The sequence below is a fragment of the Artibeus jamaicensis genome, unplaced genomic scaffold (assembly GCF_021234435.1).
Source record: "Artibeus jamaicensis isolate MK-2021 breed Jamaican fruit bat unplaced genomic scaffold, CSHL_Jam_final contig_233, whole genome shotgun sequence".
NCBI classification, from domain to species: domain Eukaryota; kingdom Metazoa; phylum Chordata; class Mammalia; order Chiroptera; family Phyllostomidae; genus Artibeus; species Artibeus jamaicensis.
In genome coordinates this window covers 58,498,030-58,525,055 of record NW_026521486.1, presented here as the reverse complement: position 1 = coordinate 58,525,055, position 27,026 = coordinate 58,498,030, and the positions used below count along the sequence as shown (strand labels likewise).

Below are 27,026 nucleotides of genomic sequence, written 5' to 3'. Positions count from 1 at the left end.
ATATATTTTAAACTAATATAAAAGAAGATTCACACTGATGCTATGGAAATTTGGCAGCAATTTCACAGTTTTATGTATACTGGCAAACTAAACTACTGAAGTTTAAAAAACAAAAAACAATATTGGAGCAACCATCAATAATGAAGAAGGAAATTTACAAATCTGTATTTTGTTTTGCCATAATTATACCTCATGTATTTTTATGCCTAAATAGTTAAAGTGCAGTGATAATTTCCTAAATATTTGTCCTGCATGCAAAGTCTAATGGCAGATAGTCCATCAAAAAGACAAAGAATTAAAAAGAATAGAATTAGAGACTAGTAACATATGCTCAGAAGTAATTAGGGGCAAACCCAAGGAATTTAGTGCAGTCTTATTTCTAGAAATGTACGTACATGAATAGTTACCACTTTTGTTGTGATTACTGTGTGCCTGTTCCAAAAACTGGCCCTAGTTACTTCTCCGCTTATACACCTCTGTCTGTCCTGGACATTAATATTATACCTGTTTCACTCAAGGTCACAGGCAGAGTTATCAGCAGAAATGAGCTTAGCTTAGCTTTGAGATACATCCTTTCTAACCACTACCCTCTGTCACCTTGTCTGAAAGACAATGTCTCTCCCAAAGTTGGCCAAAAAAGTGGTGCATCACTCTAGATACATGCTTTTATGATGGACAAGAATATGAAAAGATATAATTGCATGATCAGTTACAGTAAGACACAGAATATTAACTTTAAGTCAATATTTGTAGAGAAATAAGAAGTGATGTCCCTCCCCCCCAGTACATATCCCATGTAGTATCTTTTGTGTCTTCTTTGGGAATTACTACTGCTACCACCTCTCAGTATTTAAAAAAGCATTTAGCTAGACAGGCACATTCAGAAATTATCTGACTTAATCACATTTGCAAACATATGGGGGCTGATAATCCTACTGTCCTGTTACACATGGGGAGACTAGGGCTGAGGGAGTTGAAGTTATTCAGCCCCCCCAGTGTTAGAAAGTTACACAAGGCAGGTGTCTGCACGCAGGTGCTTTTCCTGCAGAGCCCTCGCTATTTGTCATTAGGCCCCTCACCAATACAGTGGCGTCTCCCACTGTATTTCTCAAGATGGTGGTGACCACCTCAGCAGGGTTTAAACAGGGGGAGAGACTAGACTCCATAAATATGATGATTTTAAAAGCTTTATAAAAGCATCTTTTACATGTGGGGACAGAACAGTTTCTCAAAGTCCCTTCCTTTTGAGTCGTTTTCATTCATCTTTTAACTTGAAGAGGATATTTCACAACGCTCAGAATATTAAATGAGAAGTGTATAAAATAGTTGATTTCACTTGTGAATGTAACGGATATTATAGATGCCATTTACCTGGTTTTGTTTTCTCAAATTGATTTTACTATAAATTTAATATAAAATTAAAAGACATGATCTTAGTATAATTTTTTTGAGAAACCTAATCAGGACCCTATACGTCGCAGGTGGCAAACATAAAGCCCGCAGACCGAATCCAGCCCTCCACCTTGTTTCTACCCTGCAGCAGCGCCGAGCTCTCACTTAACTGTTGAAAGTAGTTCCACTTATAAAGTCCTAAAATTACATTCGGGGACTGCAAGGCTGATGTGGGCCCCAGTGAAAATGAATTTGCCATCCCTGCTATAGGTAATAGATTTGTTGGATGGGGAGAAATAAATGGATGCTCTTATCTTAAAAACTTAGTGCTTTCTTTTTTAATGTTAGCAGATTAGCCTTTTCATCCTGCTGAACCATTAACAAGATAACTTTGTGCTTGTGACTAGGAGAAGTGTTATTATTTTATTATTGTTACTATTATTATCATTATCTCATTTTGCATGTGTTCAGCAGCCAAGTAGATTCACTTAAAAATTGGCTGGTGTGAAGTATGCACAAATAACATTTACATAAATGAGAATGGCTGTGTAAAAATATTGTCTTTGGGAAAGCAAATTTACTGAGATGGCAATTATAGCGTATGAAGCTCCAGGCATAACCGTGATTTCGGGACCATTTCTCTCCCTCGTGCAGTTTTTTATGTCTATTGCCCTCAGAACTAGAAGACAGTGCATTCATGGTAGCAAATGTTATTTCCTATCCTGTAAAACTGGTTTTGTTACAACCTCCTGCTTTCAGTCACTGAAAACTTGCTAAAAATCCTCCTTAGAAGGTAAAAATTTTACTACATGTCCTCCAAGCCATCCAAGAGATGGCTTGAGTGAAAAGAGGGTAATCTTTAGTTTCTAAAAATAAGGTGATGCTTATCTTTGTGTATTAAAAATTGCTTTTAATTGAGAAAAAATTTAAGCATGGGGTTGTATTGGTATTGCTCAGGCAACTCCAGTATCAGGAAGTGCCAGCTACAGTCTACCAGGGTGAAGTGACATCCGTACTCTGCCCGACTGGCACACCAGAATTTAAACTCTACTCAGCTGGACTTATTTAATGAGCATATAACTCGGAAGAAGGTTGTGGTTTTTTTTGTGTTACATTTTAGACAGGAATTTTATTTTAAAATGTTATTTGGTTCTTATATATTAGGTGATGAAAACTGGTGATCACATACCTCTATTCAAAATCACATTCTGTGAATTTTTAAGTCTATGGTTTTGTCATTTCATTTGGTACAGAATCTGGAGGTTGTCACGGAGGGTACTGATACATGTTCACATTTATGCTACATTGAAAGGGCAAGTCATTACTCAGCCTTTGTTTGAATTCCTCAAGTTCCCCAAATGTAACTTGTCTGTTAGTGTGATCCTTTCAATCTCTTTTTTTTTTAAAAAGGGAATTTAAAAAATATATATATTTATTTATTTTTAGAGAGAGGAGAATGGAGGGAGAAAGAGAGGGACAGAAAAATCAATCAGTTGCCTCTCGCACGCCTCCAACTGGGGACCTGGCCCACAACCCAAGCATGTGAGGGAATTGAACTGGTGACCTTTCTCTTCACAGGCTGGCACTCAATCCACTGAGCCACACCAGCCAGGGTTCAATCTATTTTTAGTGGCTCTTTTGCCAAAGATTTATGCAATTGAAAAAAAAAAAAACCTTTTGTTTTTATAGTACTTCAGTCATCAAAGCTAGGTGTTTCCATAAACATTATCATATTTGGTCCTCATAGCACCCTGTGAGGTTAACAGGGTTATCCCCTGTCTACGTATGGAAAAACGAGAGCCCCAAAGGCGCAGGACACAGCCATCCGGAGTAGTGCTACGGCCACACTGACCTGAATCCAGAATGCTGAGCCACGTGGTCTTGTGATAGAAATCAGGCAGTTTGCAGACATTAAACCTGAAACAATTGTCTCATCTGATACTAGAAAGAACTTATTTACTACTTTTAATCTAATAAAATGTGCTATAATATTTTCAGGATTAACAAACTAGGAATATTTTGTAAAAGTAGAGTGTGAAAAATTGTCTTAATTATGTTTCAATTCGTACTTAAACAAATACTTCTTTTAGTCTGGTTTCAGTTTTGGTTTTCTAGAGATTATTTTAGCGGATAGAAACTTATTGTAATAAGAATGTATACTTATAATATTTCTGATGGTATAGGTGATATAATTATACTTATGTGTTTATATATTTATGTATATACTTATGTTTTCTCTACCGAGATGGAGAAAAATTTGTTCTGTGTACATAAACCTTTGGTATTGTACTGTCAATTTGGATGTCTATTTGAGTGGGGTAAAGGAGGAAAAATGGGACAATTAGAATAGCATAAACAAAATGTTAAAATGCAAAACATAAAATTATTTGAAGACAAAGCTTTAATATGTAAGTAGTTGAGAGAATTACTCTTCAGATTTAAATGAAGCAGCAGAATGAAATACTTAGTTTAGCTTGGAATAAAAATATAAGAATGCATCTATCATAGCCACCAGTAGATTATTCAGAAACTGGGCTGGAAATGACTTGGAGGACATGCCTCTCATTTTCACGGTCATGACACATGACCCCCCAGTTGCCTGTGCCGAATCCTTGAACTATCTATTCTCTCACAGTCTCTTTTCCTCTCTGTATCACTTCCTCTTTCCCTGCCCTTCCAAGCACTAGTTTTAGAAATACAGTCTTATATTATGCTTCATAAAAACTTATGAAGCATAATATAAGGACTCAGGATATAGCATAACACTCAGAACTTTCCGAAGAAGCAGGTGGATCTTTTTCTGCCACTGGAAATCAAAGATTTTTAAAATTAATATTTACCAAGAAAGTTTATAATAATAAAGGTTTTGTATTTTCCACAATGATCAGAATGTACATAGAAAGAGTCCTATTCCCTTCCCATGCTTTTCTTACACCGACGCCCAGCCTGGAAGCCACTCCCAGAACCTGTGTGAAGTGACCACTGAATGGGAAGTTATGGAGTTGCTGCCCCACCTGGGATCTTCCCTGCTCCTGTGAGCTCTGGGGGTCAGGGAGCCCTTTCTGTATGTGTTTGTAAACGTCCCCTCAGTTTAGTTCTTCCCACAGTTCCTCTCTTCATGGGACTAAGACATTCCCAATACACAGGCAGAGGCTCCTTCCCGGGTAATGAGAGCTGCCTGGAGATGCGCAAGCGTGATGGCTGCCTCCCTGCGGAAAGTACATTTTTGAATTTTACATCTTCCTTTTGTGGTAGAATTTGAGACTAGCTCTGGTAGAACAAAATCTAGAGCTAGCTTTCGTTTGTTTGATGTTTCTTTTTCATAGTTGGTCACTAAAACGACAAAACAAAGAAAAAGAAAAATAGCCTTTTTGTAAGTGATTCATGAAAGGATAATTTACTGTGTCAACTAATGGAATAAAACCAAAGTATCCACAATAATTTTTTAAGAATGCTGTTTTTGTTATAACGATTGCTCAAAATGAACTGTTAGGCAACTCTAAACACCCTCATGAATAATTAACTTTCCTGAAATAAGAGTCAAATAAGCACTCAGTTTTAAACCATTTCGAGAATGGATTTTATGGAGCCAGTTCCCAAGGGCTTTCTTGAAAACGTGGTCTAACTGCATTCCTGTGAACAAAGGTCTTTCTTCCCCGAGGCCTGGCGTGATGCGTGTATAGTCTCTGATTATGTCCACTGAACTAGGGCAAAGCACACGCATTCCAGGCTCATTCTTTGGGCTCAACAGGGGCAGCTCACCAGTTAAGATCTTCCTGGACACAGTTGGAGTCATTTAGATAATTGTGCAAGTGGCTCTAAAAATGCTGTACGGTAATAAAGAGAAAAATATGGGTGTATTTTCTATAAGCTCAAAACATCTCAATAGGGTAATGGTAGTCTTTTAAGATTCAACAATTTAATGTAGCACATATCAGCATTTTGAATTACATATTAATTTCTAATACTAAATTGTGTTTGGTGTTTTAAGATTATAGCTATTTTATAAAATGATTATATTTTCTTCTTCCTTTCTAGGTAACCCATTAACTAAGAATAAATCAAGTGACCCTCAAGGCTGATTAAATTGAACATATGCATAGAAACTTAACTTCTGAGGTGATCTTGAAGGAAGATTTTTATACTGCTCAGAAGAGGCACTGCAGACTCTTATTTCCAAGGGATTTCATGGCTCGTAATCAGCATTTTCTTGAAACCAAGACTTTTGAAAAGTCAGACATGAACTTCTGTGTCATGAGGGGTTCATCAGATTTGCACCGTGTTCAGCTTGTAACATTGCACTTGCTAAAAGAATTGGAAGTTGCCATCTGAAGAGCTGGTGTTTCCGGGTGATGTCAGAGACACTTGTCTTTTGGGCTATTGACTCCAAATGTGACTGCTTTTCTTGTTTCTGAAAGTCTCCCAAGTGCACTGGCCTTCTGTCATGGATGTGTTCCTGGGCCTGGTCCTGTGTTCGGTGGCTAGTGGGACTGAACATGGCTTTAGTGACATTTCCTTTACAAACCTCTCCTCCGGCATGGCGTGGACTGAGATGATTTTATTTGTATCCTAACCTTGGAGCTCTGAAAGCCTACCTGTTTTAACATCTTAAAGTCGCTTTTGTTAAAGGAATGGAAAAATATATCCAGTGATAATAATTATTGTTGGCAAGTAATAGTTACCTGAATACATCAATCCCATAAGAATGTATAGACTAGCTGACATGTTCCCCCAAGGCTAACACACTACTGCAGCTCTCTGTCAGTTAAATAGGTAGTAGTTAGAACTGAATTACCATTTTCATTATATACTATTTTGTACCTCTAGAGCACTCTCCCTTTCCGTTTTTTGTTTAAGTGGGCTTTTTCTCTTTCCTTTTTATGTTTCCTTTTTTCCTTCACAGAAATCAGCAGTGAGCAGTCAAGTACTTAGGGAGCCTTCCATTTCAAAGATTGCCAGGGATGCATGTGGGTTTCTGATTTCTTAGCTTAGAAGTTATTTACAATACTTACATTTCTTCTATTTTTTTTAAGCTATCCTTTCTATCTCATTTGAGAAGACTGTCTCTTGCTCATTCCCAGTGACTGTTTATTTGAATGCTGTTCGTTCAATCTGTTAATAAAATTGTTCATTTTCCTCGGTCTAAATGTTACAAATATTTGCTTACAGTTGACCCATCTGAACAGTTTCTTAGTTCTGTTTTTGCCCACATTTTTTTTTTTAGTCATTTTAACATTTGTGGTTTTCAGTTCTACTGGAAAATTTTATAAATATTTAAGGGCCTTAAACATGTACGTACTTTTTTTCCTAAGTTATTACAGAATGCATAATTTTATACTACATTTATTTTGTTTCATTTATGATGTGAGGGGAGAGAAGAATGGAAATTGCAAAGCCGTTCTGTAATAATGTTGTGTAAACTTCATTTGAAGGAATGTAAACAGAGGGATTTTCTGTGTTCTATTCAGACTAATGGGAAGATACTTCAGATATCATTTTATTAGCGTTATGTAAGAGAAGGTGTGGACATCTTTTGTATTTCTGAAACTCATGACGTGGGCAATTAGGTATATGTTGGCTTCCATGATGGAGGCTGAGACAGCCTGCAGACCATTGGTCTGTTAGTTGGAAGCAACTTTCAAAGACTGATACATTACCTAGAATCTTTCTGGGCAGAACCATTAAAAGTGTTAACATTTGCTAGAAATTAAATTTGTAAAGAACGCTTTTGACATTGAACTAACGTATATTGCCCTACGAGTCAATGAAATGACTTTCTCCTTTCATTTTAATTATACATAAAACTAATTAGACGGTCCACATGGATTTTGCAATGGTTTGATACTGTATGAACTCAAAGACAGGAGTAACAGTTGTGCTGGAGTTTCTGCATTAATGATATCATTAATATACTTGGAACGAAGGAAAAAACATATTTTGAAAATTATGAATTTGTCCTAGGTTTGTTGGAAATTATAGATCATGCCTCTCATTTATTAAACTATGTCCTTTCAAACAACACTGAAAATTCTGTATTATATATAAGTGTATATCATGCATATCAATAGAAAAAATAAATGGAATTTCAAATATACTAATTAGATCATCCCCAATAGATTAATGTTGTGACGATTGAAAAAAGGTTAATAAAATTGGGATATAAAATGGACTCTCTTTCATGAACTATATTTGGAGACTCTGTTTCCTAGTGTTTTATTTTAAAAGCACATCAGTTACAATTGAGGAAAACCTCTGAATTCATGTGGAAACTGACACAAATTCTTCAATCTTTCAAAATAAGAAATCCATGGCAAATCTCGCTATTTACACAGGTGTCAATATATGATAGCTTAAGATTCACAAGAAGTTATGAAAATAGCCCAGGGACTCTGAGTACCCTTCTCTCACATCCCCCAGTAATGACATCTTATAAAACCACAGTATCGTCAACCAAGGGTTTGACATTGGTACAATAATACTGTTAACTCAAATACAAGCCTTATTCCTATTTCACCAGTTTTGACATGTGCTTGGTATGTTCTTATGAGTGTGCATGTGCTTTTATTCTTTCTGAGTAACTTGGTACCTAGCCACTATAGTAAGCCACAGTGTGGGTTAGGGTATGAGAGTACACGTCAATGAGTAACTAACTCATTGGTCTGTGATAACTTTAAAAAATTTTTTTATTTAATTATTTTTTAACTACAGTTTTCTATTTCTCCCATCCCAGCCCACCCTCCATGCTCCCCACCTCCCTCCCATTTCTACCCCCCTTAGTTATTGTCCGTATCCTTTATACTTGTTCCTCCAAATCCCTCCCATTTCTCCCCTTAAATTGCCTCCCCTCTCCCCTCTGGTCGCTGTCCCCCTGTTCTCTATTTTAGTGTTTCTTTTTATTTCACTTGCTTGTTTTGTTGTTTAGCTTCCTGTTAAAGGTGAGACCATATGGTATTTGTCTTTCACCATTTGGCTTATTTCACTCAGCATAATGATTTCCAGTTCCATCCATGCTGTTGCAAAGGTTAGGAGCTCCTCCTTTCTCTCTGCTGCATAGAATTCCATTGTGTATATGTACCACAATTTTTTGATCCATTCATTTACTGACGGGCACCTAGGTTGCTTCCAACTCTTGGCTATTGTAAATTGTGCTGCTATGAACAATGTGATACATAGGTTCTTTCGGATTGGTGTTTCAGGGTTCTTAGGATATAGTCCTGGCAGTGGAATTGCTGGGTCAAAAGGCAGATCCATTTTTAGTTTTCTGAGAGAATTCCATACTGTTTTCCATAGTGGTTGTACCAGTCTGCAATCCCACCAACAGTGAACTAGGGTCCCATTTTCCCCACAACCTCTCCAGCATTTGTTTGTTGCTTTCTTTATGATGGCCATCCTGACCAGTGTAAAATGGTATACTTTTTGAGGTTCTCTGTTTTTGGAATAACATCCTATAGCTTTATTTTACTTTATGTTTATATATTCTTGTTGCCTTAACATAAAAACTGCCAGTTTTAACACAAGGCAGTGCATTTTATGATTTGAAGTTTGGTATCAGATGGTTTTAATAGATAGAAGATGTAAGAATTTGTGTCAATGGTTGAAGGTCCTCTGCTACTATACAAGACTATACAGTGGATTGTGACCTGATGACGCATGATAGCTAATAGTGTAATGATTAAATTAGACTTTTTAAAAGTTTGAATTACTTTCTCACTTTATAGATGGTACATCAACCTGAAAAAGCAATATATCCAAAGATATCAAATAGTATTTTTCATCATCCAGCCCTTTCTCATTTTGGCTCACTCCAGTTGAGAGAATTAGACTGACAGCAGACACTTCACCTCAAGAAACTGAAAAGTTGGAGAGACATGTACCAGACCCCTCCTGCTCCTTGTACCCACCCACAGAAAGAACTCATAGAGCACGACCACCTGTATCAAGGTAAGAGCTGGCCTGTCTGCCTTCATTTTCTTCTGTTCTTTTTTTCTCCTTACCTTCCTTTCCTTTCCTTTAGTTTTGTATATAAAATGCTTTGAAAAAGAGTATAGGTAGCAGATTTCTTCTTCATTTCATTGACCTCTACTGTGAGACACTGTAAAAAGTAGTGTAGTGTACAATTATCTGACATTTAATGCACCATCATTAAATCCTTACCAGGCACAAGCACATGAGATATTTGACTATACTGAATTTTGGAGTTAGCTGAAATTTAAGCTTTAAAATGGCCTTTAAATTCAGTTCAGTAGATATTTTTCAGTTCCCTACTGGTTGCCATTTAAATTAGTTAAAGACAATAAAAGTTACACATGCACTAGTCTTCCATCTAAGATTCTCTTAATCTGGGATTAGAGTCTGGACATGGGTGCTATGCTAACCAACAGAAAGTGGGTACACAGAAAACTTAGAAATATTTCATATTTCTTTTGACTTTTTTCATATATGATTTTCTTCATTATATTTTAAATTACTAAATAGTATGGACTATGTCTCAAGTATTTTTTTCTCGAAGGTTCTATCTGCTATACATAATGATTGAACTTTTTAAGTTATATGAGCAGGGCAATGGATGTCCAAAGTTGTGTTTTACAGATTTCAGTAAAAAAATGTGACTGAAAGTCATAAGATAGAATGTGAGCTTGAAGAAAAATGAGAGAGGACTAAAATGATCCAGGGAAGAGCTAATGTGGGCCTGAGTTGGGCTCTATTACTCTGAGGAGAATGTGAAACAATGGGTATCAATCCTGGTTGCAATTTAAATTAGTTGAAGATACTAAAAGTTATCCATGCACTAGTCTACCCTGTAAGATTCTCTAAGTCTGGGATTAGAGTCTAGGCATGGGTATGTTTTTAAAAGCTCTCCAGGCGATTCTAATGTGTTTCTATGGAAGCAACCTAGGTGCCCATCAGTAAATGAATGGATCAAACAATTATGGTACATATACACAATGGAATTCTATGCAGCAGAAAGAAAGAAGGAGCTCCTACCCTTTGCAACAGCATGGATGGAACTGGAAAGCATTATGCTGAGTGAAATAAGCCAGGCGGTGAAAGACAAATACCATTTAATGGGAAGCTAAACAACAAAACAAACAAGCAAGCAAAATAAAAACAATGACACTAAAATAGAGAACAGGGGGACAGCGACCAGAGGGGAGAGGGGAGGAAATTTCAGGAGAAAAAGGGAAGGGTTTACAGGAACAAGTATAAAGGACACATGGACAAAAACTAAGGGGGATGAAAATTGGAGGGAGGTGGGGGGCAGAGGGAGGGTGGGCTGGGATGGGAGTAAAAGAATACTGTAGTTGAAAAATAATTAAATAAAAAATTTAAAAAATTAAAAAAAAAAGAACCACTGACTAGGTTTCACCAGGGTAGAAATCAGGATTTGGGTGAAAAGATTTGATGAGTGAAAGGGAGATTGGAAGAAAACTCTGTAACGTTCTGAACCTACTAAAATGGAATAACAGTTTCAGTTAAATAAGATAAAAACCTGAGAGACAAACTAAGTGGCTAACGGAGACAATGAGTTTATTTTGAGTTTAAAGTGCCAATGATATGTTCAAAAAGGTCATGTCAGATAAGAAGTGAACAGGTTTCACTTGATTTGTAATGAGAGATTATTGCTGGTCTTGAAAAGAGCAGTTTCAATGAAGTGCTTATTGTAAAACTGAGATTCCAGTGGATAGGAGAATGAATGACAGATCTGAAAGCAGGAATAGCTCAGGTAGCCTTCTTGTTCACTGGGGACTGAGAAAGAAATGTGGGGTAGTTGTTATGTAGGGGAGGCAGAATTGATAGAGTTTTGTTAATATAGGAGAAATAAGTAAATGCTGATATATGCTGCAAGGGAGAGAGAAGAAGGGAAATGAAAAGTCAGCAGTGAAAAAACATTGATGAAGGCAGGGGTATCAAACTCATTTTCACTGGGGGGCCACAGCAGCCTCGCAGCTGCCTTCAAAGGGCCGAATGTAATTTCAACTCCTCAACAGTCAAGGAGTAGTTACATTTATACAGTCCTAAAATTATTATTCCTTATAGTGTAAGGAATAAGCAGGACCAAATCCTATAGAAAATCTACTGGGATGTGAACAGTGAAGAGGCACTTGATGTGCAGGTCTTTCTTTGGTGGCCTTCCACAGAGTAGTGTTGGTCTGTGTTAGACCCTGAGTCAGAGAGTGGTCATTGAGGCTGATCAGTACCTGAGTGAGTTTCCACTTGTACCAACGCTACTGAGACTTACTAAGTTAATTATTCCAAGATACAAATAGATGAAGAGAAAAATTAACTTAGTATCTCAGTTTCCTTATTTATAAAATCAAAATACCTCACAGGATTGTTCTAAATAATTAATGAGTATATATAAAGTGCTTAGCATCGTATCTAGCACATAGTAAATATTTACTAAATGGTGGTTCTTCAGCTGTGAAAGATGTCACAGTTCTGTTTGCTCTGCAATCATGTAAAATCATAGTGATAGAAAATAATATATATGATATAAAAGGAGTTGAATCCTGCTGGTATAAGTGTTAAATAGAAGAAGAAAGTATAGAGGCATTACATTTAAATTATCTCTTTTTTTCTCCCTAAAATTGAGTGGCTACAGGTAGGTAAAAGAGCAACCTTACTGACGGGCTAAGTACACACACACACACACACGCACGTGCGCGTATATTTTGGACAGGGCAGGACAGAATGGATTATAGGATGAGTGCAGGGATTTGGCAGAAAATGAGAAAATGATGAAGAAAGTGACGAATGAGTATCATCCTGGAAGAAGAAGAAATAGGTGGGGTGGGAATATTAAATGGAAGTGTTAGTGTGGGTGAAATAACATTTCTGTGAGACAAATGAACAAAGATGAATGAAGTAGAGAAAAATTTAAAATTGAGGCCATGGGAAGTGGTGCTGGGGGTCTAGGATGAGGAATAAGGAGAGATCCATTAATTCAGTAACAGAGATTTTTGTTCTCCTTCCATGTGCCAAGAAATGTGTTAGATGCAGGAAAAAATCTTAAATGGCAAGCTTTACCTACTTTCCAAATGATATCCTCCTGTTACTTAGCTTAAGAATCTTCAAAGAAATCCCCCAGATCACTAAGGTAGCATAGCAGCCTGAGAGACAGACAGACAAGCCCCTGAAAGTATAATGGGGAAATTGAAGAACAGGAAGGTCCAATACTTCTCAAGAAAGCCTATGGATTTGATCAGGGTGGGCCATGTTAATAATTAGAACCTCAGTAATGCCCGAGTATGCTATACAAGGGCTTGAAGAACTAGTTTATGTTCTTTACTAAGGGTTTATGTTTGATTTTTAATTTCAGTTGGGGTTTTCTCTTATTGCGTTTGTTCATAAAGAGATTTGTTAGGGTGTGTATCAGTTCCTCACTGCTGTGTAATACATAACTCCAAAAACAGCAACATAAAATCACAATCCTCAATTATTGCTCCCTAGTCAACTTGGGGGTTCTGCTCTTCTTGGCTGGTGGGGCTCACACCTGTGTCTGCTGGTAGCCACGGCTGGGCAGGCGGTGCTGAATTGGTCTGGACTTTCTCTCATATGTCTGGGGTATCTGGCTGGAAGCTGATTGCAGGTGATCTAAGCTGGAACAACTGGGCTACTACCAAGTGGTGTCTCATCCTCCACAAGGTTGGCTTGTTCTCATGGCAGAGGAGGCAGGATTTTGAGAGAATGAAGACAGGCTCAGGCTCATAACTGACACATGCTCACTTTAGTTACATTCTCTGGCCAGTTAAGTCACAAAGGTAGCTCGAGTGCTAGGGGTGGAGAAAGACTCCCTGCTTCTTGATGACACTTAGATACAAGAAAGAAATAGAAATTGGGGCCATTTTTCAATCACGTACCACTAGTGACTTTTACTAGTTAGTTTTACTCAATACAATATAAAATTCAGCACAAACTTTGCCTGCTTATCTGAGTAATATTTTCAATCCTATTATGATTTCGATACACATCGACCCTAAATTCTTCAGTGGTTCCCCATCGTTCTCACATGTAACCCATACCCTGTATCAGACATAAATGGCGTTCTGCCATCTGACCCCTGCCCACTTCTGCCTGCCCCCAATGCCCCCACGGTGCCACCCACCCTGTCACACCCAAGTCCTTGTTTGTAGTTCTTAGAATAACTCTGCTTCTGCAAACACTTCTTTTGTGTCCAGCTCTTTCTCGTACATGGAAGTTTAAATTATTGAATTCTATTAATAGTTCCACCATAAAGTGGATACACATTGAGATGTAATAAAATTATTATTGGTAAAATAGCTTCGAAACAGTCTTTCTAAAATCATACTGTCAAGAAAGACTTAGTTCAGGATTCTTCAAAGGTTAGGTTTTACTAAATATTTAATCTTTGCTGTATGTACTGTCTGTTGATATTTTATAGTTGAAAACATTTTACATAGATTCTTTTTTAAAGCTGCTTGTGAGGAAATCTGTATTCCATTCTGAAGTCCTCTTTGTTTGCAAAATTATGTAAGGCAGAAAAAATACCTTAATTTTCCTTCAGAAGGCTTGCCTTGGCCAAGAGTCCTCTGATACCCACAGGTGGTCTTAGGTGACTTTTCTCAATGCTGCCCTTTGTAATGCTTATTTGCCTGCTGTCGAGCAGCTTCTGCAGTTCTAGTCTTTTCCTCTCTGTAATCTGATTGAGTAACAGTTCCTGGAATGCAGCAGGCAACCAAGACATTGCTTATTAAATGCATTATATCGTGATTTAAACACACTACACAGGCACGATAACTAGTAACTGAGTTTGCTTCTTGTTGACTGACGTATTCCTAACCCTGAAAAGCCGAGAGTCGGCTTCTAGAAAACATTATGGCAAATGGAAAACCACTGTGATTAGTAGTGCAAATGCCATGTGAATGTTTTTTGGTTTTCTAGCTGATAGTTTAATCTCTTGTGCTATGCATCAAAAATGTCATACCTAAACAATCTGAGGGATTAAATGGCTTCTCCTAATTTGCATGCTGCTAAATAGTGGAAAGGTGGAATCTAATCACTGTTGTCAGTCTTTGCTGGAGCATTATCCTGGAAAACATTATCTTTCATTTAAGAAAACACAAAACTTTGAAGCCATAGGAAACATACTTAAATTACAATTCTAAAGTTGTTTGTTCTGTAATATATAAATAATTTATTGCTATTTCATTCTCAGACATTTCAGTTATTTTACTAAAAATTTCAGCAACATTGGTCACTCTGAGTGTTTTATTTGTGAGTTTCTTCTCTAACTTTTATAAAACTGATTTTAGAAATGTTTTAATTCTATGGTGTTCCTTCATGATAGCTAATGATGTATGTTGCCAATGTCTCTAAACACTACTTAAGACACTTAAATATTTTGGTTGGCTTAGTTATTTCTTGTAGCTTTCCTGATGATGTTACGCAACTTATTTGACCCTGGTCATTTCACCTCTGGCTAACCCTTAAGCCTCTTTTCTTGCCTGGTTAATTCCTAGTTTTCCAAAGTTAAAATGGCCCATTTTCTTTTTTAAAAGACTCATTACAGTATCCAGTTTCAAAGAGAACCGCTGAGCAGTTGTAAAGGGAGGGTGTGAGATATCTCTTTGTATCTCTTACAGGTTAACTGAGAAAAAATACTTGAGAATGGATTATAGATAATTACTTCACAAAGAGCTTTGAAAAATCCAATTACAAGATTTCTAATTTAAGTAGAAAAATGGAAAAAAGTTTCAGGCTCACATAAATGTAATATGCAATTTTGCAGACTGTCCAGTCCATCTTGGGAGTTTAGCTGTGGGAGGACTTTGTAACAGCACCCCGTAACACGATCCCACAGATAGCATTATGATGAATCTCCTGTATGTGTTCGTTTAATTTCAGGGGTTGCTGCACTAAACAATAAACCAAATTTGAGAGGCTGAGTCTAGATATATCTTGTCACTTTCTTCCCCGGTCAGTTCAATCAAATGTCATTCTATTCTATTGAATATGGACAGCATGAATTTTCAAGTGGGAGAAAATTCAACCTGAGTGACAGATTTCCTCTTAAAGTTATTTTTGTTTGGTTTCATTTTTGTTCATTTTGGCTGTGGAACCGCACAATGAAATGGAAATTGGGACATCAATTCTGCTGCTGCTTGCTGCTTCTGACTTAGGCTTTTGGATCAGTGAAGCTAGTCGCTTCATATGTGCCTCATGGGGTGGTACAAGCCGGGCACTGCGGTTCCAGAAAGCACCATTTACATACACCACCATAGGAGTGTCAGTCCCCAGAGCTGTGCTGCTTGTCTCTGGCCCAGCTGTACACAGAAGCTCTGCTGAGTCTCCCCATTGTGAAAGGGTATTTGCCTCCTGCTTGGTTGCAAAGGAATATAGAGAGTAAGAGTGACAGAAGTTTTTGATTTATGATTTAGGTGCTGTATGAAGGCATTACATGAAGGCACTGAAGGGAGTTGGACCATGAACTGATAAAGTGTGACCTTAAGCAAACAAATTACTTAACCTCGGTGAACCTCCATTTTCTCATCTGTGAAAGATAAACAATATCCTGCTGCCCAGTACTACTGGAAAGATTAAGTGAATGACTGGTTAATTCTCTGCAAAGTTAAATCAGCTAGGCAAATATGTTCTAATATTATTATCATCATTAGAATGTGCCAGAGAAGACACATGGTCCTTGATGCTTTGGTGAAATCCATCTAACAGTTTTTTTTATCAGTGACAGCTCTAACGTTACATCGTTAATTAAAACAAGGTCACGTCACACTGTGGTTAAGTTTTTAATATTGTAACATATGGAAACACACTATCTTTGAAACATTCATTGGTTTAAGTGAATGTTGCATTTGTGTGGCATTCTTATGCTAGCCTGAGCATTGAATTACATTTGACCGTCTCACTCCCAATTATAAATGAGATTATTTTTCTTTAAACGGTCATCTTTAAATCAGTTAGCAGTATTGTTTTAAAGACAAAACTAAAACGATAGCTTGTTTTATTTCAGTATTTGCCTCACAAACATTTACTTGGGGGTGACTATATGTTATGCACAGTTTTAAGCCCTGTACAAACTTTAACTCATTTAATCCTCATAGACTCTTCATTTGCCAGGTACTATTATTGTCTGTGTTTTGCATGATGGGAAACTGAAGCTGCAGTGGTTAAATAATTTGCCCAGGTCACATAGCTAGTAAGTGGTAGGGCAGAGTTCCTGATTAGAACACACTGCCTTTTTGTGCCAAAACCCAACCAGTATTCTTTCAGTGTGTGGAAATCAAGTCACATTTACTGTTCCTGGTCTTCAGTGCTTCTACATCACTCACAATCACTCGATCATTAGCATTCAGGGACTTGGTGCTGCAGTCTCTGAACTGTCTCAGTAATTCTGCAAGATGGTCTGTGGGAAACACCTGCATGAGTCCACTAAAAATCCTCCTACATCTGCTTCTGATGCCTTGTTGTTTACGTTAATTAACCCTCGGCCTCGAGAGTGATTCTTTGGGGGAGAGGAGGCAGAAGTGAAATAGGAGTTAAGGAAAGAGATTACATTTGAAAACACATCGACTACAACACTGGACCTTTAATTTATTTAATTTTACTGGGTTGGCCAAAAAGTTCATTTAGTCTGTTCCATCTGACAGCTCTAGTAGTGCTTAGTTGTCTTTAACGTCATTGGAAACAATTTTGTTAGATTGTATTGTGACAGCTGTCATATCAGTGTGCATTTAAAATAACTTATCAGAATTGGTGGATTTTTGTGCAGCCATTTTAATATTGAAGATGGAAGAAGATACACAACAGTTTTGACATAGTATGCTTTATTATTTCAAGAAAGGTAAAAAAACACAACTTAAAAGCCAAAAAAGATTTGTGCAGTGTATGAGGGAAGATGCTGTGACTGATCGAACATGTCAAGAGTTGTTTGCCAAGTTCCTTGGTAAATTGACTACTATTGACATTTTGGCCATGTAATTTTTTGCTGTGGTGCAGGTAGGTCCTATGCATTGGAAAAGGTTTAGCAGCATCCCTGCCTCTATTCACTAAGAGCCAATAGTGGGAAATAGCTCACATGCTCAAAATATCCAAATCAATCAAGTTATTGGTAAAAATAAAAGCATGTGTCTTATTTTACAGAAAATACTCAACAGACTTTTTGGCCAACCCAATATTTGATAACTACAGTCATGAGAAGGGTGTGTAGTAATCACTGTGAATTTATAGGGGGCCTGAATTCAGAGATATAACCATCTCAGGATTACAAAATCAGGTAAGTGAAAGAGCTGAGTCCCAAATCTAATTCTTTAGAAACTCCAAAAGACTTATACTTTCCTTCATATTTTGTAGTATCCACTTAAGCACCATTGAATATATCAGCTCTCACCAAAACAGATACCTTTTGGTTTTCTTGTAAGAAAAATTAAAGAGGTTATTTTTTCCAAGAATTTCCTTTGCATCCCAGTTCTTGATGTCCACTTAAATTTATACAAATGTATACTGTACAAATCTTTATTTACTGATCTCATTTTTGCACATATCTTTTATTTATTTACTTTTGTTTTATTTTTTTGTGGACATGCAGTGGATTATTCACATTGCAGAAGAGTGCACCAGTTGGCATCAGGTCGGTGCAAGAGACACATAGTTTTTTTTAAGTAATTGTAACTCACGGAGCTCTCCATACTGTCAGATCAATATTTTCAAGTAAATTCTTCTACTCCATTTTGAATTGTTCAGTCATTTTTGAATCAACTTTTAGTCTACAGGGATTGAACAACATCTTTGATTAAGGATTCCTAAAAAATAAGCTTTGATCTACTCCAAAACAGCCCTGAATCTTTTTACTATATTTAGAACTAATCCACACACTCTGGATTCCTTTGAAACATAAAATGTGAGAATTGATCAGAGTTTTGAGTGTTGCTTTAATGTAGAATCATAATTATGGGGATTAAAACTTATAATGTTTGGCTAATAGTATTTTTTTTCATGGAGGCTCTCCTCTAAAGATAATTTAAAGTAACATGAGGCCATTCTATTTTTTAAAAAACTGGATTCTAATTTTGTAGGTGCAATAAGGCACATACAACATTCTAACCTAAGATTGGCTATCGTTTCATTTGGATCATTGGTAATTTCTTACTTGATACATTTATAAAATATATTAAAATATTTAATCAAAGATGCATGCCCCTTTAAATAACTAAATAGAATTAGAGATATACTATTTGAAGACACAAAATGATAAATGCAAGAGGACTCATTACAATAGACACCACTAAATACAGGTCCGGCAGAAGTAACACCTGTGTCAGTATGGTTGTGAGGGTAATAATGTGGATGTAATAATGTAGTTTTAATTTGAATGTTTCACCTAAAATGTCATATGGTATGCTTGAGTAAAACACTGTTACGTTACAAAATTATATGGCTTATGATTTTGTAATAAAAGACTTTTAATATAAAAGGGGCATTATTTATGCCAGACCCTGTATATGGGATCATAAGAGACTAATATGAACAATTATACAACAACCAATTGGACACCTAGAAGAAATGGATCAATCCCTAAAAGCATAAAATGTATCAAGACTGAAATGGAAAGTCTGAACAGATTGAGAACTATCATTAAATTGACTCAATAATCTAAAACCCTCCCCAAAAACAAGTGTGAAGAAGTTGGCTCACTGTTGAATTACAACAAACATTTAAAGAAAAGTTAATACAGTCCTCAAACTCATCTGAAAAAAGAATAGGAGGAAGTACTTTCAAAAAACATTTTACAAAGCCAACATTACCCCAATAACAAAACCAGAAAAAGACAATATTAGAAAAGAATAGGCCAAAATGCCTGATGAACACAGATGCAAAAAAAATCTTAACATATGTTAGCAAACCAAATTCAACAACACATTAAAAGGATCACACGCCATGGTCAAGTGGGATTTATTCCATGAGTGCAACAATGGTTTAATGTTCTCAAGTTAATCAATGCAATACATTACATTAACAAAATGAAGGATAAAAATTATGATCATCTCAAGAAATGCAGAAAAAGCAAGTGACAAAATCCAGTGTTCATTCATGATGAAACCTCTCAACAAAATGAATACAAAGGGAACAAACATACTTCAACATAAAAGTCATGTATGACAAGCTCATACCTAATATTGTGATTGCCAGTGAAAAGGTATAAGCTTTTCCTGGAAGATGAGGAATAAGACAAGGATTCCCACTATCACTATTTTATTCAACCTAATACTGAAGTCTCAGAGAGAAATTCAGCAGGAGAAAGAAATAGAAAGCTTTCAAATCAGAAAGGAAGAAGTAAAACTGTCTTTATTTGCAGATGACATAATATTCTATATTAAAAATCTTAAAGATTCTACTATAATTAATATGTTCAGTAAAGTTGCAGGAGACAAATTATACAAAATTAGTTGCATTTCTACATACTAATGATGAACTTCTAGAAAGAGAAATTTAGAAAAATATCCCATTTACAATTGCATTAAAAAGAATACCTGGGAATTAGTTCAACCTATAAGATGAAAGATATGTATATAAAAACTATAAGACAATGATGAAAGAATAGTAATCAAAACAGCATGGTACTGGCATAAAAACAGACACATAGATTAATGGAACAGAATAGAGAGCCAGAAATAAATCCATACCTTTACAGTCAATTGGCATTTGACAGAGGAAGCAAGTACATAATATGAGCTGAAGATAGTTTATTCAATAAATGGTGCTGGGAAAATTGGCCAGATATGTGCAGAAAAATGAAACTAGATCACTTCCTTACACCACACACAAAAATAAATTCAAAATGGATCAAAGACTTAATGTTAGACCAAAACCATATAAACCCTAGAAGAAAACAAAGGCAGAAAAATCTCACACATTACTTATAACAGTATTTTATTGGATATATCTCCACAGGAAAGGGATACAAAAGAAAAAATAAGCAAATGGGACTATGTCAAACTAAAAAGTTTTTGCACAGCAAAGGAAATCATCATCAAAATAAAAGAACTTTTAGACATCTTTTTAGACAACCCACAAATGGGAGAACATATTCACTGATACATCCGATAAGGGGTTAATAAGCAAAATTTATAAAGAACTTAAAATCTCAATACCAAAAAAAGCAAACAACCCAATTAAAAATGGGAAGAGGACCTAAACAGACACTTCCTCAAAGAGGACATACAGATGGCCAATAGACATGTGAAAAGATGCTCAATGTCACTAGTTATCAGAGACATGCAAATTAAAACCACAATGAGATATCACCTCATACCTGTCAGAATGGCCATCATCAATAAATCAACAAACAAGTGCTGGTGAGGATGTAGAGAAAGGGGAACCCTTTTGCTCTATTTGTGGGAATGCAGTTTGGTGTAGCCACTGTGGAAAACAGTATGGAGAGACCTCAAAAAATTAAAAGTGAATCTGCCTTTTGATCCAGCATTCCCACTTCTTGGAATATTTCTGAAGGAATCCAAAACACTAATTCATAAAACCATAAGTACCCTTTTGTTCATTGAAATTACTATTTACAGTCACCAAGATATGGAAGCAGCCTAAGTGTCCATCAGTAGATGAGTGGATAAAACAATATGGGACATTTACACAGTGGAATACTACTCAGCTGTAAAAAAGAAGAAAATTTTACTCCTTTGCAGCAGTATGGATGGACCTGGAGAGTATTATGCTAAGTGAAATAAGCCAGTCATGGAAAGACAAATACCATATGATTTCACTCATATGTAGAATCTACTGAACAAACTGAACTAACAACAAGCAAAACAGAGACATACATAGAGAGCAGGGTAACAGTTAGTGGTGATGGGGAGAGGTGAGGGCATAGAGGGGTTGAGTAAAAAAGAAAAGACTCATGAACATGAATAACAGTGTGGTGACTGCTGGGGGGAGGGAGGTATAAGGGGGCTGAATTGTAATAGAAAAAATAAAATAATGATTAAATAAAAATAATATATAAAATATTGCTAATTAAAATTATGGCTCTTTGAATTGGTAGTTACACAATAGTCAGTGGGATGTAAAGTGCAGCATAAGGAATAGAGTGGATAATATTTTAATAACTATTATAGTACCAGCTGGGTACTTGAAATATTAGGGGGAACATATTGTAAAGTACATGATTGTTTAACCACTGTACTGTACACCTGAAACTAATACAGAGTAATATTAAATATAAACTGTAATTAAAAAATAAAATCTAAAAAATAAAAAATATATTAAAAATGACATAAATGGAAAGATATTTCTTGCTTCTGTACTGGAAGAATGAATATTGTTAAAATAGTACATACTACCTGAAGTGTTATAGATTCAATGTAATCCCTATCCAAATTCCAATGTCGTTTCTTATAGAAACAGAAAAAACAATTCCAAAATTTTCATGGAATCACAAGAGGCCTCGAATAACCAAAGCAATCTTGATAAAGAACAAAGCTAAAGGCATCACATTTTCTGATTTCAAACTATAGTACATAGCTATAATATTCCAAGTAGTAGGACACTGGCATAAAAATACACACATAGATCAGTGGAACACAGTACAAAGTCTAGCAACAAACCCATGAATACATGGTCAATTAACTTATGACAAAGGATCTAAGAACACTCAGTCGGGAAAGGGTAGTCTCTTCAATAAATGGTGCTGGAGAAACTATAGCCATGGGCAAAATAATGAAACTGGATCTCTGTCTTACATCATATTCAAAATTCAAATCAAAATGGATTAGAGACTTGAGGTAAAATCATAACATAAAATGCTGGAAGAAAAGTGGGTAAGCTATTTGACACCAATCTTGGCAGTTATTTTATAAGTTTGACATCAAAAGTAGAGACAATAGAACCAAAAATTAAAAAGCGGGATTACATCAAGCTTAACAACTTCTGCCAGAAAAGGAAGCCATCAACAAAATGAAAAGACAAGTGTAGAATGAGAGAAAATATTTGCAAATCTTATACCACATACTCTTGAGGAACACAAGGTTAGGGGTACCGATTCCTTGTGCAGTTGAGAATCTGTGTATAATGTTTGACTCACCCCAAACTCACTCATCCTTCAATATCGGTGGGAGATTGGTTCTAAGATCCACCACAGATATCAAAATCTGTGGATGTTCAAGTCCCCTATATAAAATGGCATTAGATCCATATATATAGTTGTCCTTCTGCATCTCCAATTCCTAACCATGATTGAAAATATTGTTTGGTAAAAAATTCACATAGAAGTGCACTGTCACAGTTCAAACCCATGTTCTTCAAAGGTAATCTGTATATGATTAATACAGAACAGGCTGACAGGGACTAGAGGGGAGAGGGGAGGGAACTTCAGGGCACAAGGGGAAGGATTCACAGGAACAAGTATAAAGGACACATGGTCAAAAACTAAGGGGGCGGTGGAAATGGGAGGGAGGTGGGGAGCACTGGAGGAGTGGGTGGAGCTGGGAGTAAAAAACAGAAAACTGTACTTGAACAATAATTAAATTTTAAAAATGTTTTAAAAAAGAGTTATATTAAAAATATAAAGAACTTATATAACTTCATAGCAGAAAACAAACTGCAATTTAAAAATTGGAAGAGGAACGGAATAGACAGTTTTCCAAAGAAGGCATTCGAATGGCCAGCTGGTACATGAAATGGTCCTCAATGCCAGTAATCATCAGGGAAATGTCAATCGAGGCAAGACAACCATGGCAAGACACCACCTCACACTTGTTAAAATGATTATCAAGAGAATGACAACAGATAACGAGTGTTTGCATGAATGTAAAAAAGGAAATCCTTGAGATTTGTTGGTGGGGATGTAATTTGGTGAGGCCACTATGGTAAACAACATGGAGATTTTTCAAAAATTAAAAAATAGAACTACCATATGATCCAGCAATTCTATGTATGGGTGTTTATGAAATCACTGTGTCAAAAAGATAGCTGAACCCTTATGATTACTGATGCATTATTTACAATGGCCAAGACATGAAAACAACCTGTGTCCATTGGTAGATGAATGGATAAGGAAAATGTGATATAAAAAAGAAATACTGCCACTGTGAACACATACATAAATGTGAGGCACTATGCTAAATAAAATCAATCATATGAAGAAAGAGAACTATTATATGATCACTTACATGTAAAATCTAAAAAAATATGAACTGGCAGATACAGATAACAGATTGGGGTTTACTGTCCATGGGGTTGGGGTGGGTGGGTATAGTGAGTGAAGGTGGCAAAAAGGTATAAACTTCCTGTTAGAAGATAAGTCCTGAAAACAATGTACAGTATGGTGCCTGCAATTAAAACACAGTGGTGTATACTTGACCACTGCCAAGAGAGTAGATCTTAAAAGTTTTCATCACAAGAAACAAATCCGTACCTATGGATGATAGGTATTAGTTAAACTTATTCTGGTAATCACTTCAAAATACACACATATATCAAATCATAGTGTGTACCTAAAACTAATATAATGTTTTACTTCAATTTTATCTAAACAAACAACAAAATTATAGTAAAACACCAAGAATTCCAAGTAGAAAATGGGGCAAAAACATGAGTGTTTTTATTCACTAAAGAGAATGTGAACATGACAACTAAGTACCTGAAAACATCTTCAAAGTCATTAGGAGAGAAAGTAAAAGCACAATGGATATTACTACACACATGTTAATATGCATACAAAAAAAATTACCAGCAAGTAGAAGTGAGCACGACTGTACCAGCCTCAGTATTCTGGTTGTAAGGTTGACTGATGTTAGGTGTTACCACCAGGAAACTTGTTACAAAGCACAGGGGCTCTCCCTTATTTCTTATATCTGTGTGTGAATCTACAAGTGTTTCCATAAAAATTTCTATCCAAGTGTAATAAAAATGTATGTCACTCCGTGAGAAAGGCCCTCTCATGGTCTAGCACCCTTCAAATAAACTAAACGCCATATTCCTTCCTCTAGCTGTTCCCTGTGCCTGGAAAGGCCCTCCTCCAGATCTTCACCTGGTTATCTTCCTACTTGTCATCCATGTATCTCCTTGAATGTTTTCCCTAAGACACCCCTTCCCTAACTACCCCGTCTAAAGTAGACAACGCCCTACTCCATCCATTCACCCCACCACTTAGCTGTATTTTATTATCCTTAAAGTTTTTATCAAAACATCCTATTATCTAGTTCAATGACATACCTTTCTACCTTGGTCTCCCTTTGGACTCAAATGTAAACCCATGAAGGTAACATTTCATTTCTTCAGCATGGTTTCCCCAAATCCTAAAATAGTGTCTGGCAAGTAGTAGATGCCTATTGCTGTTTGTTTAAGTGATTAAATATGAAGGAGGGAGGAAAGGAGGCAGGGAGTGAGAAAAAGCAAGAAAGAGAGGGAGAGAGATGGGGGAGGGAGAGAGAGAAGGAGCAGGAAGCCGGAATAGCCACTTGTGTGAATAGCTGAATCACAATATAAGCCTGAATGATGACTATGTCAGTGGTGTCAATTCTGGTAATGGCTAAACATCAAAGACCAAACTGGAGATTGGCATATAATCAGTAAATGTATATGCATTAGTAAGAAGCACTGAACACACAAAAGTGTGATGGACGGCAGTATGTAGTTCAATCCAGCAATGTGCTCAGTAAAGCTTGTGAATGAGTAAACTGGTGAGTGAATATGTCTGTGTGGCTGGAATGTGGGAGAAATGGTAAATTGCACCATTACTAACTTTGAGGATCTGAAGGATAGGGGATATCACTTTTCCCAATATTACATCTCTCTATTGAAACAAAACCAGTCAGTATGCCAAACCCTCCCAAGTATTTGAAGGAGCATAGTTAAAATGCTCAGGCATATGAGAGAGTTTCATAAATGGTGTGGAGCTGAATGCACCGAGTAAAAAATATCCTAACGGTTCCTTTTACACAGTCATGGGTTGAGTTGAGTGGCAGAGAAGCATTCCTACGGGTCGGACAAGAGAAAGCATGTCCTCGGATTCTGACAGAAACGTTGCCTTTCCCCCATTATCACTGCAGCACAGAGCTGGAAAGAACAACCTGTGGTGCGCAGATGAGAGTACAGCAGAATTTACAAGCAGAGAGCACAACTGTTTCAGCCTCCGCCACCAGCTCATCTTGCTGCTTTGCCTAGAAATCATGGCACAGGGACTTGAAACCAATGTCTCCATATGCCACAGTTCCTGGCATTACTGCTCAGATAGGTCCCTTATCGTTTTTCATATGGAGGAACTCATTAGACACCTACAGGAAAAACATATGGAGGAAAACACTGGCAGTACTGGTAGAAAATGCTGTATAATTGTGTATTTCTAATCTGAAAGGTATTCTGCAAGGGGATTCTGAGAAACAGCAATAGCTGCTCCTTCCTGCAGTGGGTAGTGGCAGAATTCTGTCTTAAATACGAGCACAAGCATATTTTCCATTAAAATAAAATATTTACTAGCTTCCTGGCCAGAGGGGTTGTCTTCTCTGATTTCTTTTTCAGTATTAAAAGTCTAGTTAGTGAATTTCAGAAGTGTTATTTTTATAGAAGAGAGGGTGCTGCCGAATTTCCTGAGGCTGTGTTCCCTCTTAGTCTGTGGAAAAAGACCTTAAAAGGCAGAGGTGTTTAGCTTAGTGGTTCAGAGCTTGGAGTCTGAAAATCAGAAGGACATGGGTTACAGTTCCTTTGCATAAGTCATTGATATTTATTGTCTCTAAGTCCTAATTTTCTCATCTATAAAATAAGGGCAAAAATACCTAACTGTGCATTTGTGAGAACCTAGTAAAACAACTACTTTCAAGCATGCTCTGGCAGACATGTTTTCATCGTTATCATCATCATCATTATTGAGCTATTTCCCAACTGATACATATATTTTAAAAGTACTTTTTTTATACTACTAGTCAAAGAGTCAAATAGGAGGCCAGTCAGATAATGGAACCTTTCCTTTCTTCACCAGTGACATTTACGAGTGAACACATACACGCACACACACACACATCCAGGTTCAGAACAGTTCAGCTAGAAGTTGTAAAAAAGAACTAGTTAGTTTTTTCCTGACCACTGACACTCTAATATTTGTAAGTAAGATTTGTTGCCCACTATTGTCATCTCATTATGTAGTATGAGTGATAATTTCTATCGTTTACCCTACCAGGAGAACTTTCTTTATGGTAACTGGCTACTCCGTAGCCCAGGTCTTTGTGGTGGCACAATGGGGCAAGATAAGCCCTGCTATGAAATGCAACGCAAGAGCCAATCTGAATTTGCTGTTCATAAATTCTATTAATGCAAATGCTTGCTCCGCCTACAGTCACTAAAGTTAGTGGACAGCTTTCATGACAATAATCTCAGTTGAGAAACGAGTGACAGGAAAACAATCTAGATTTGAAACCAAACTTTTGTGTAATTTTTAATAACATCTGCAAAGGCCAAGTTCCAAGAACACTATCTTCCTTGACTTACACTGTTTTTTTCCTAGGGTCCCTGCACATTTGGAGGGTAAGTTTTGTTTTCTTCTTTGGAGTCTTTTTTGGGGGGAGGTGGGGAGCTGAGAAAAGTACAAATCTGGGAATTATGTAGTCAGTATCACAAATGTAAGCTTAGGTAAGGAATGTGAAAGTGAGAAGTGG

The 27,026-nt window shown here is 36.7% G+C and overlaps 1 protein-coding gene and 1 long non-coding RNA gene across 3 annotated transcripts in view; one reads left to right on the top strand and one right to left on the bottom strand.

Moving 5' to 3' along the window:
* Window positions 1–7,457, top strand: part of TAFA2 (TAFA chemokine like family member 2) — a 440,574-nt gene extending 433,117 nt beyond the window's left edge. Inside the window, exon 5 of the mRNA XM_037140291.2 lies at window positions 5,431–7,457. Coding sequence (XP_036996186.1) covers window positions 5,431–5,442 — 12 coding nt within the window. The 3' untranslated portion in view covers window positions 5,443–7,457. The remainder of the gene's footprint in view (window positions 1–5,430) is intronic.
* Window positions 1–27,026, bottom strand: part of LOC119045535 (uncharacterized) — a 223,618-nt gene that overhangs the window by 118,826 nt on the left and 77,766 nt on the right. The window lies entirely within an intron of this gene.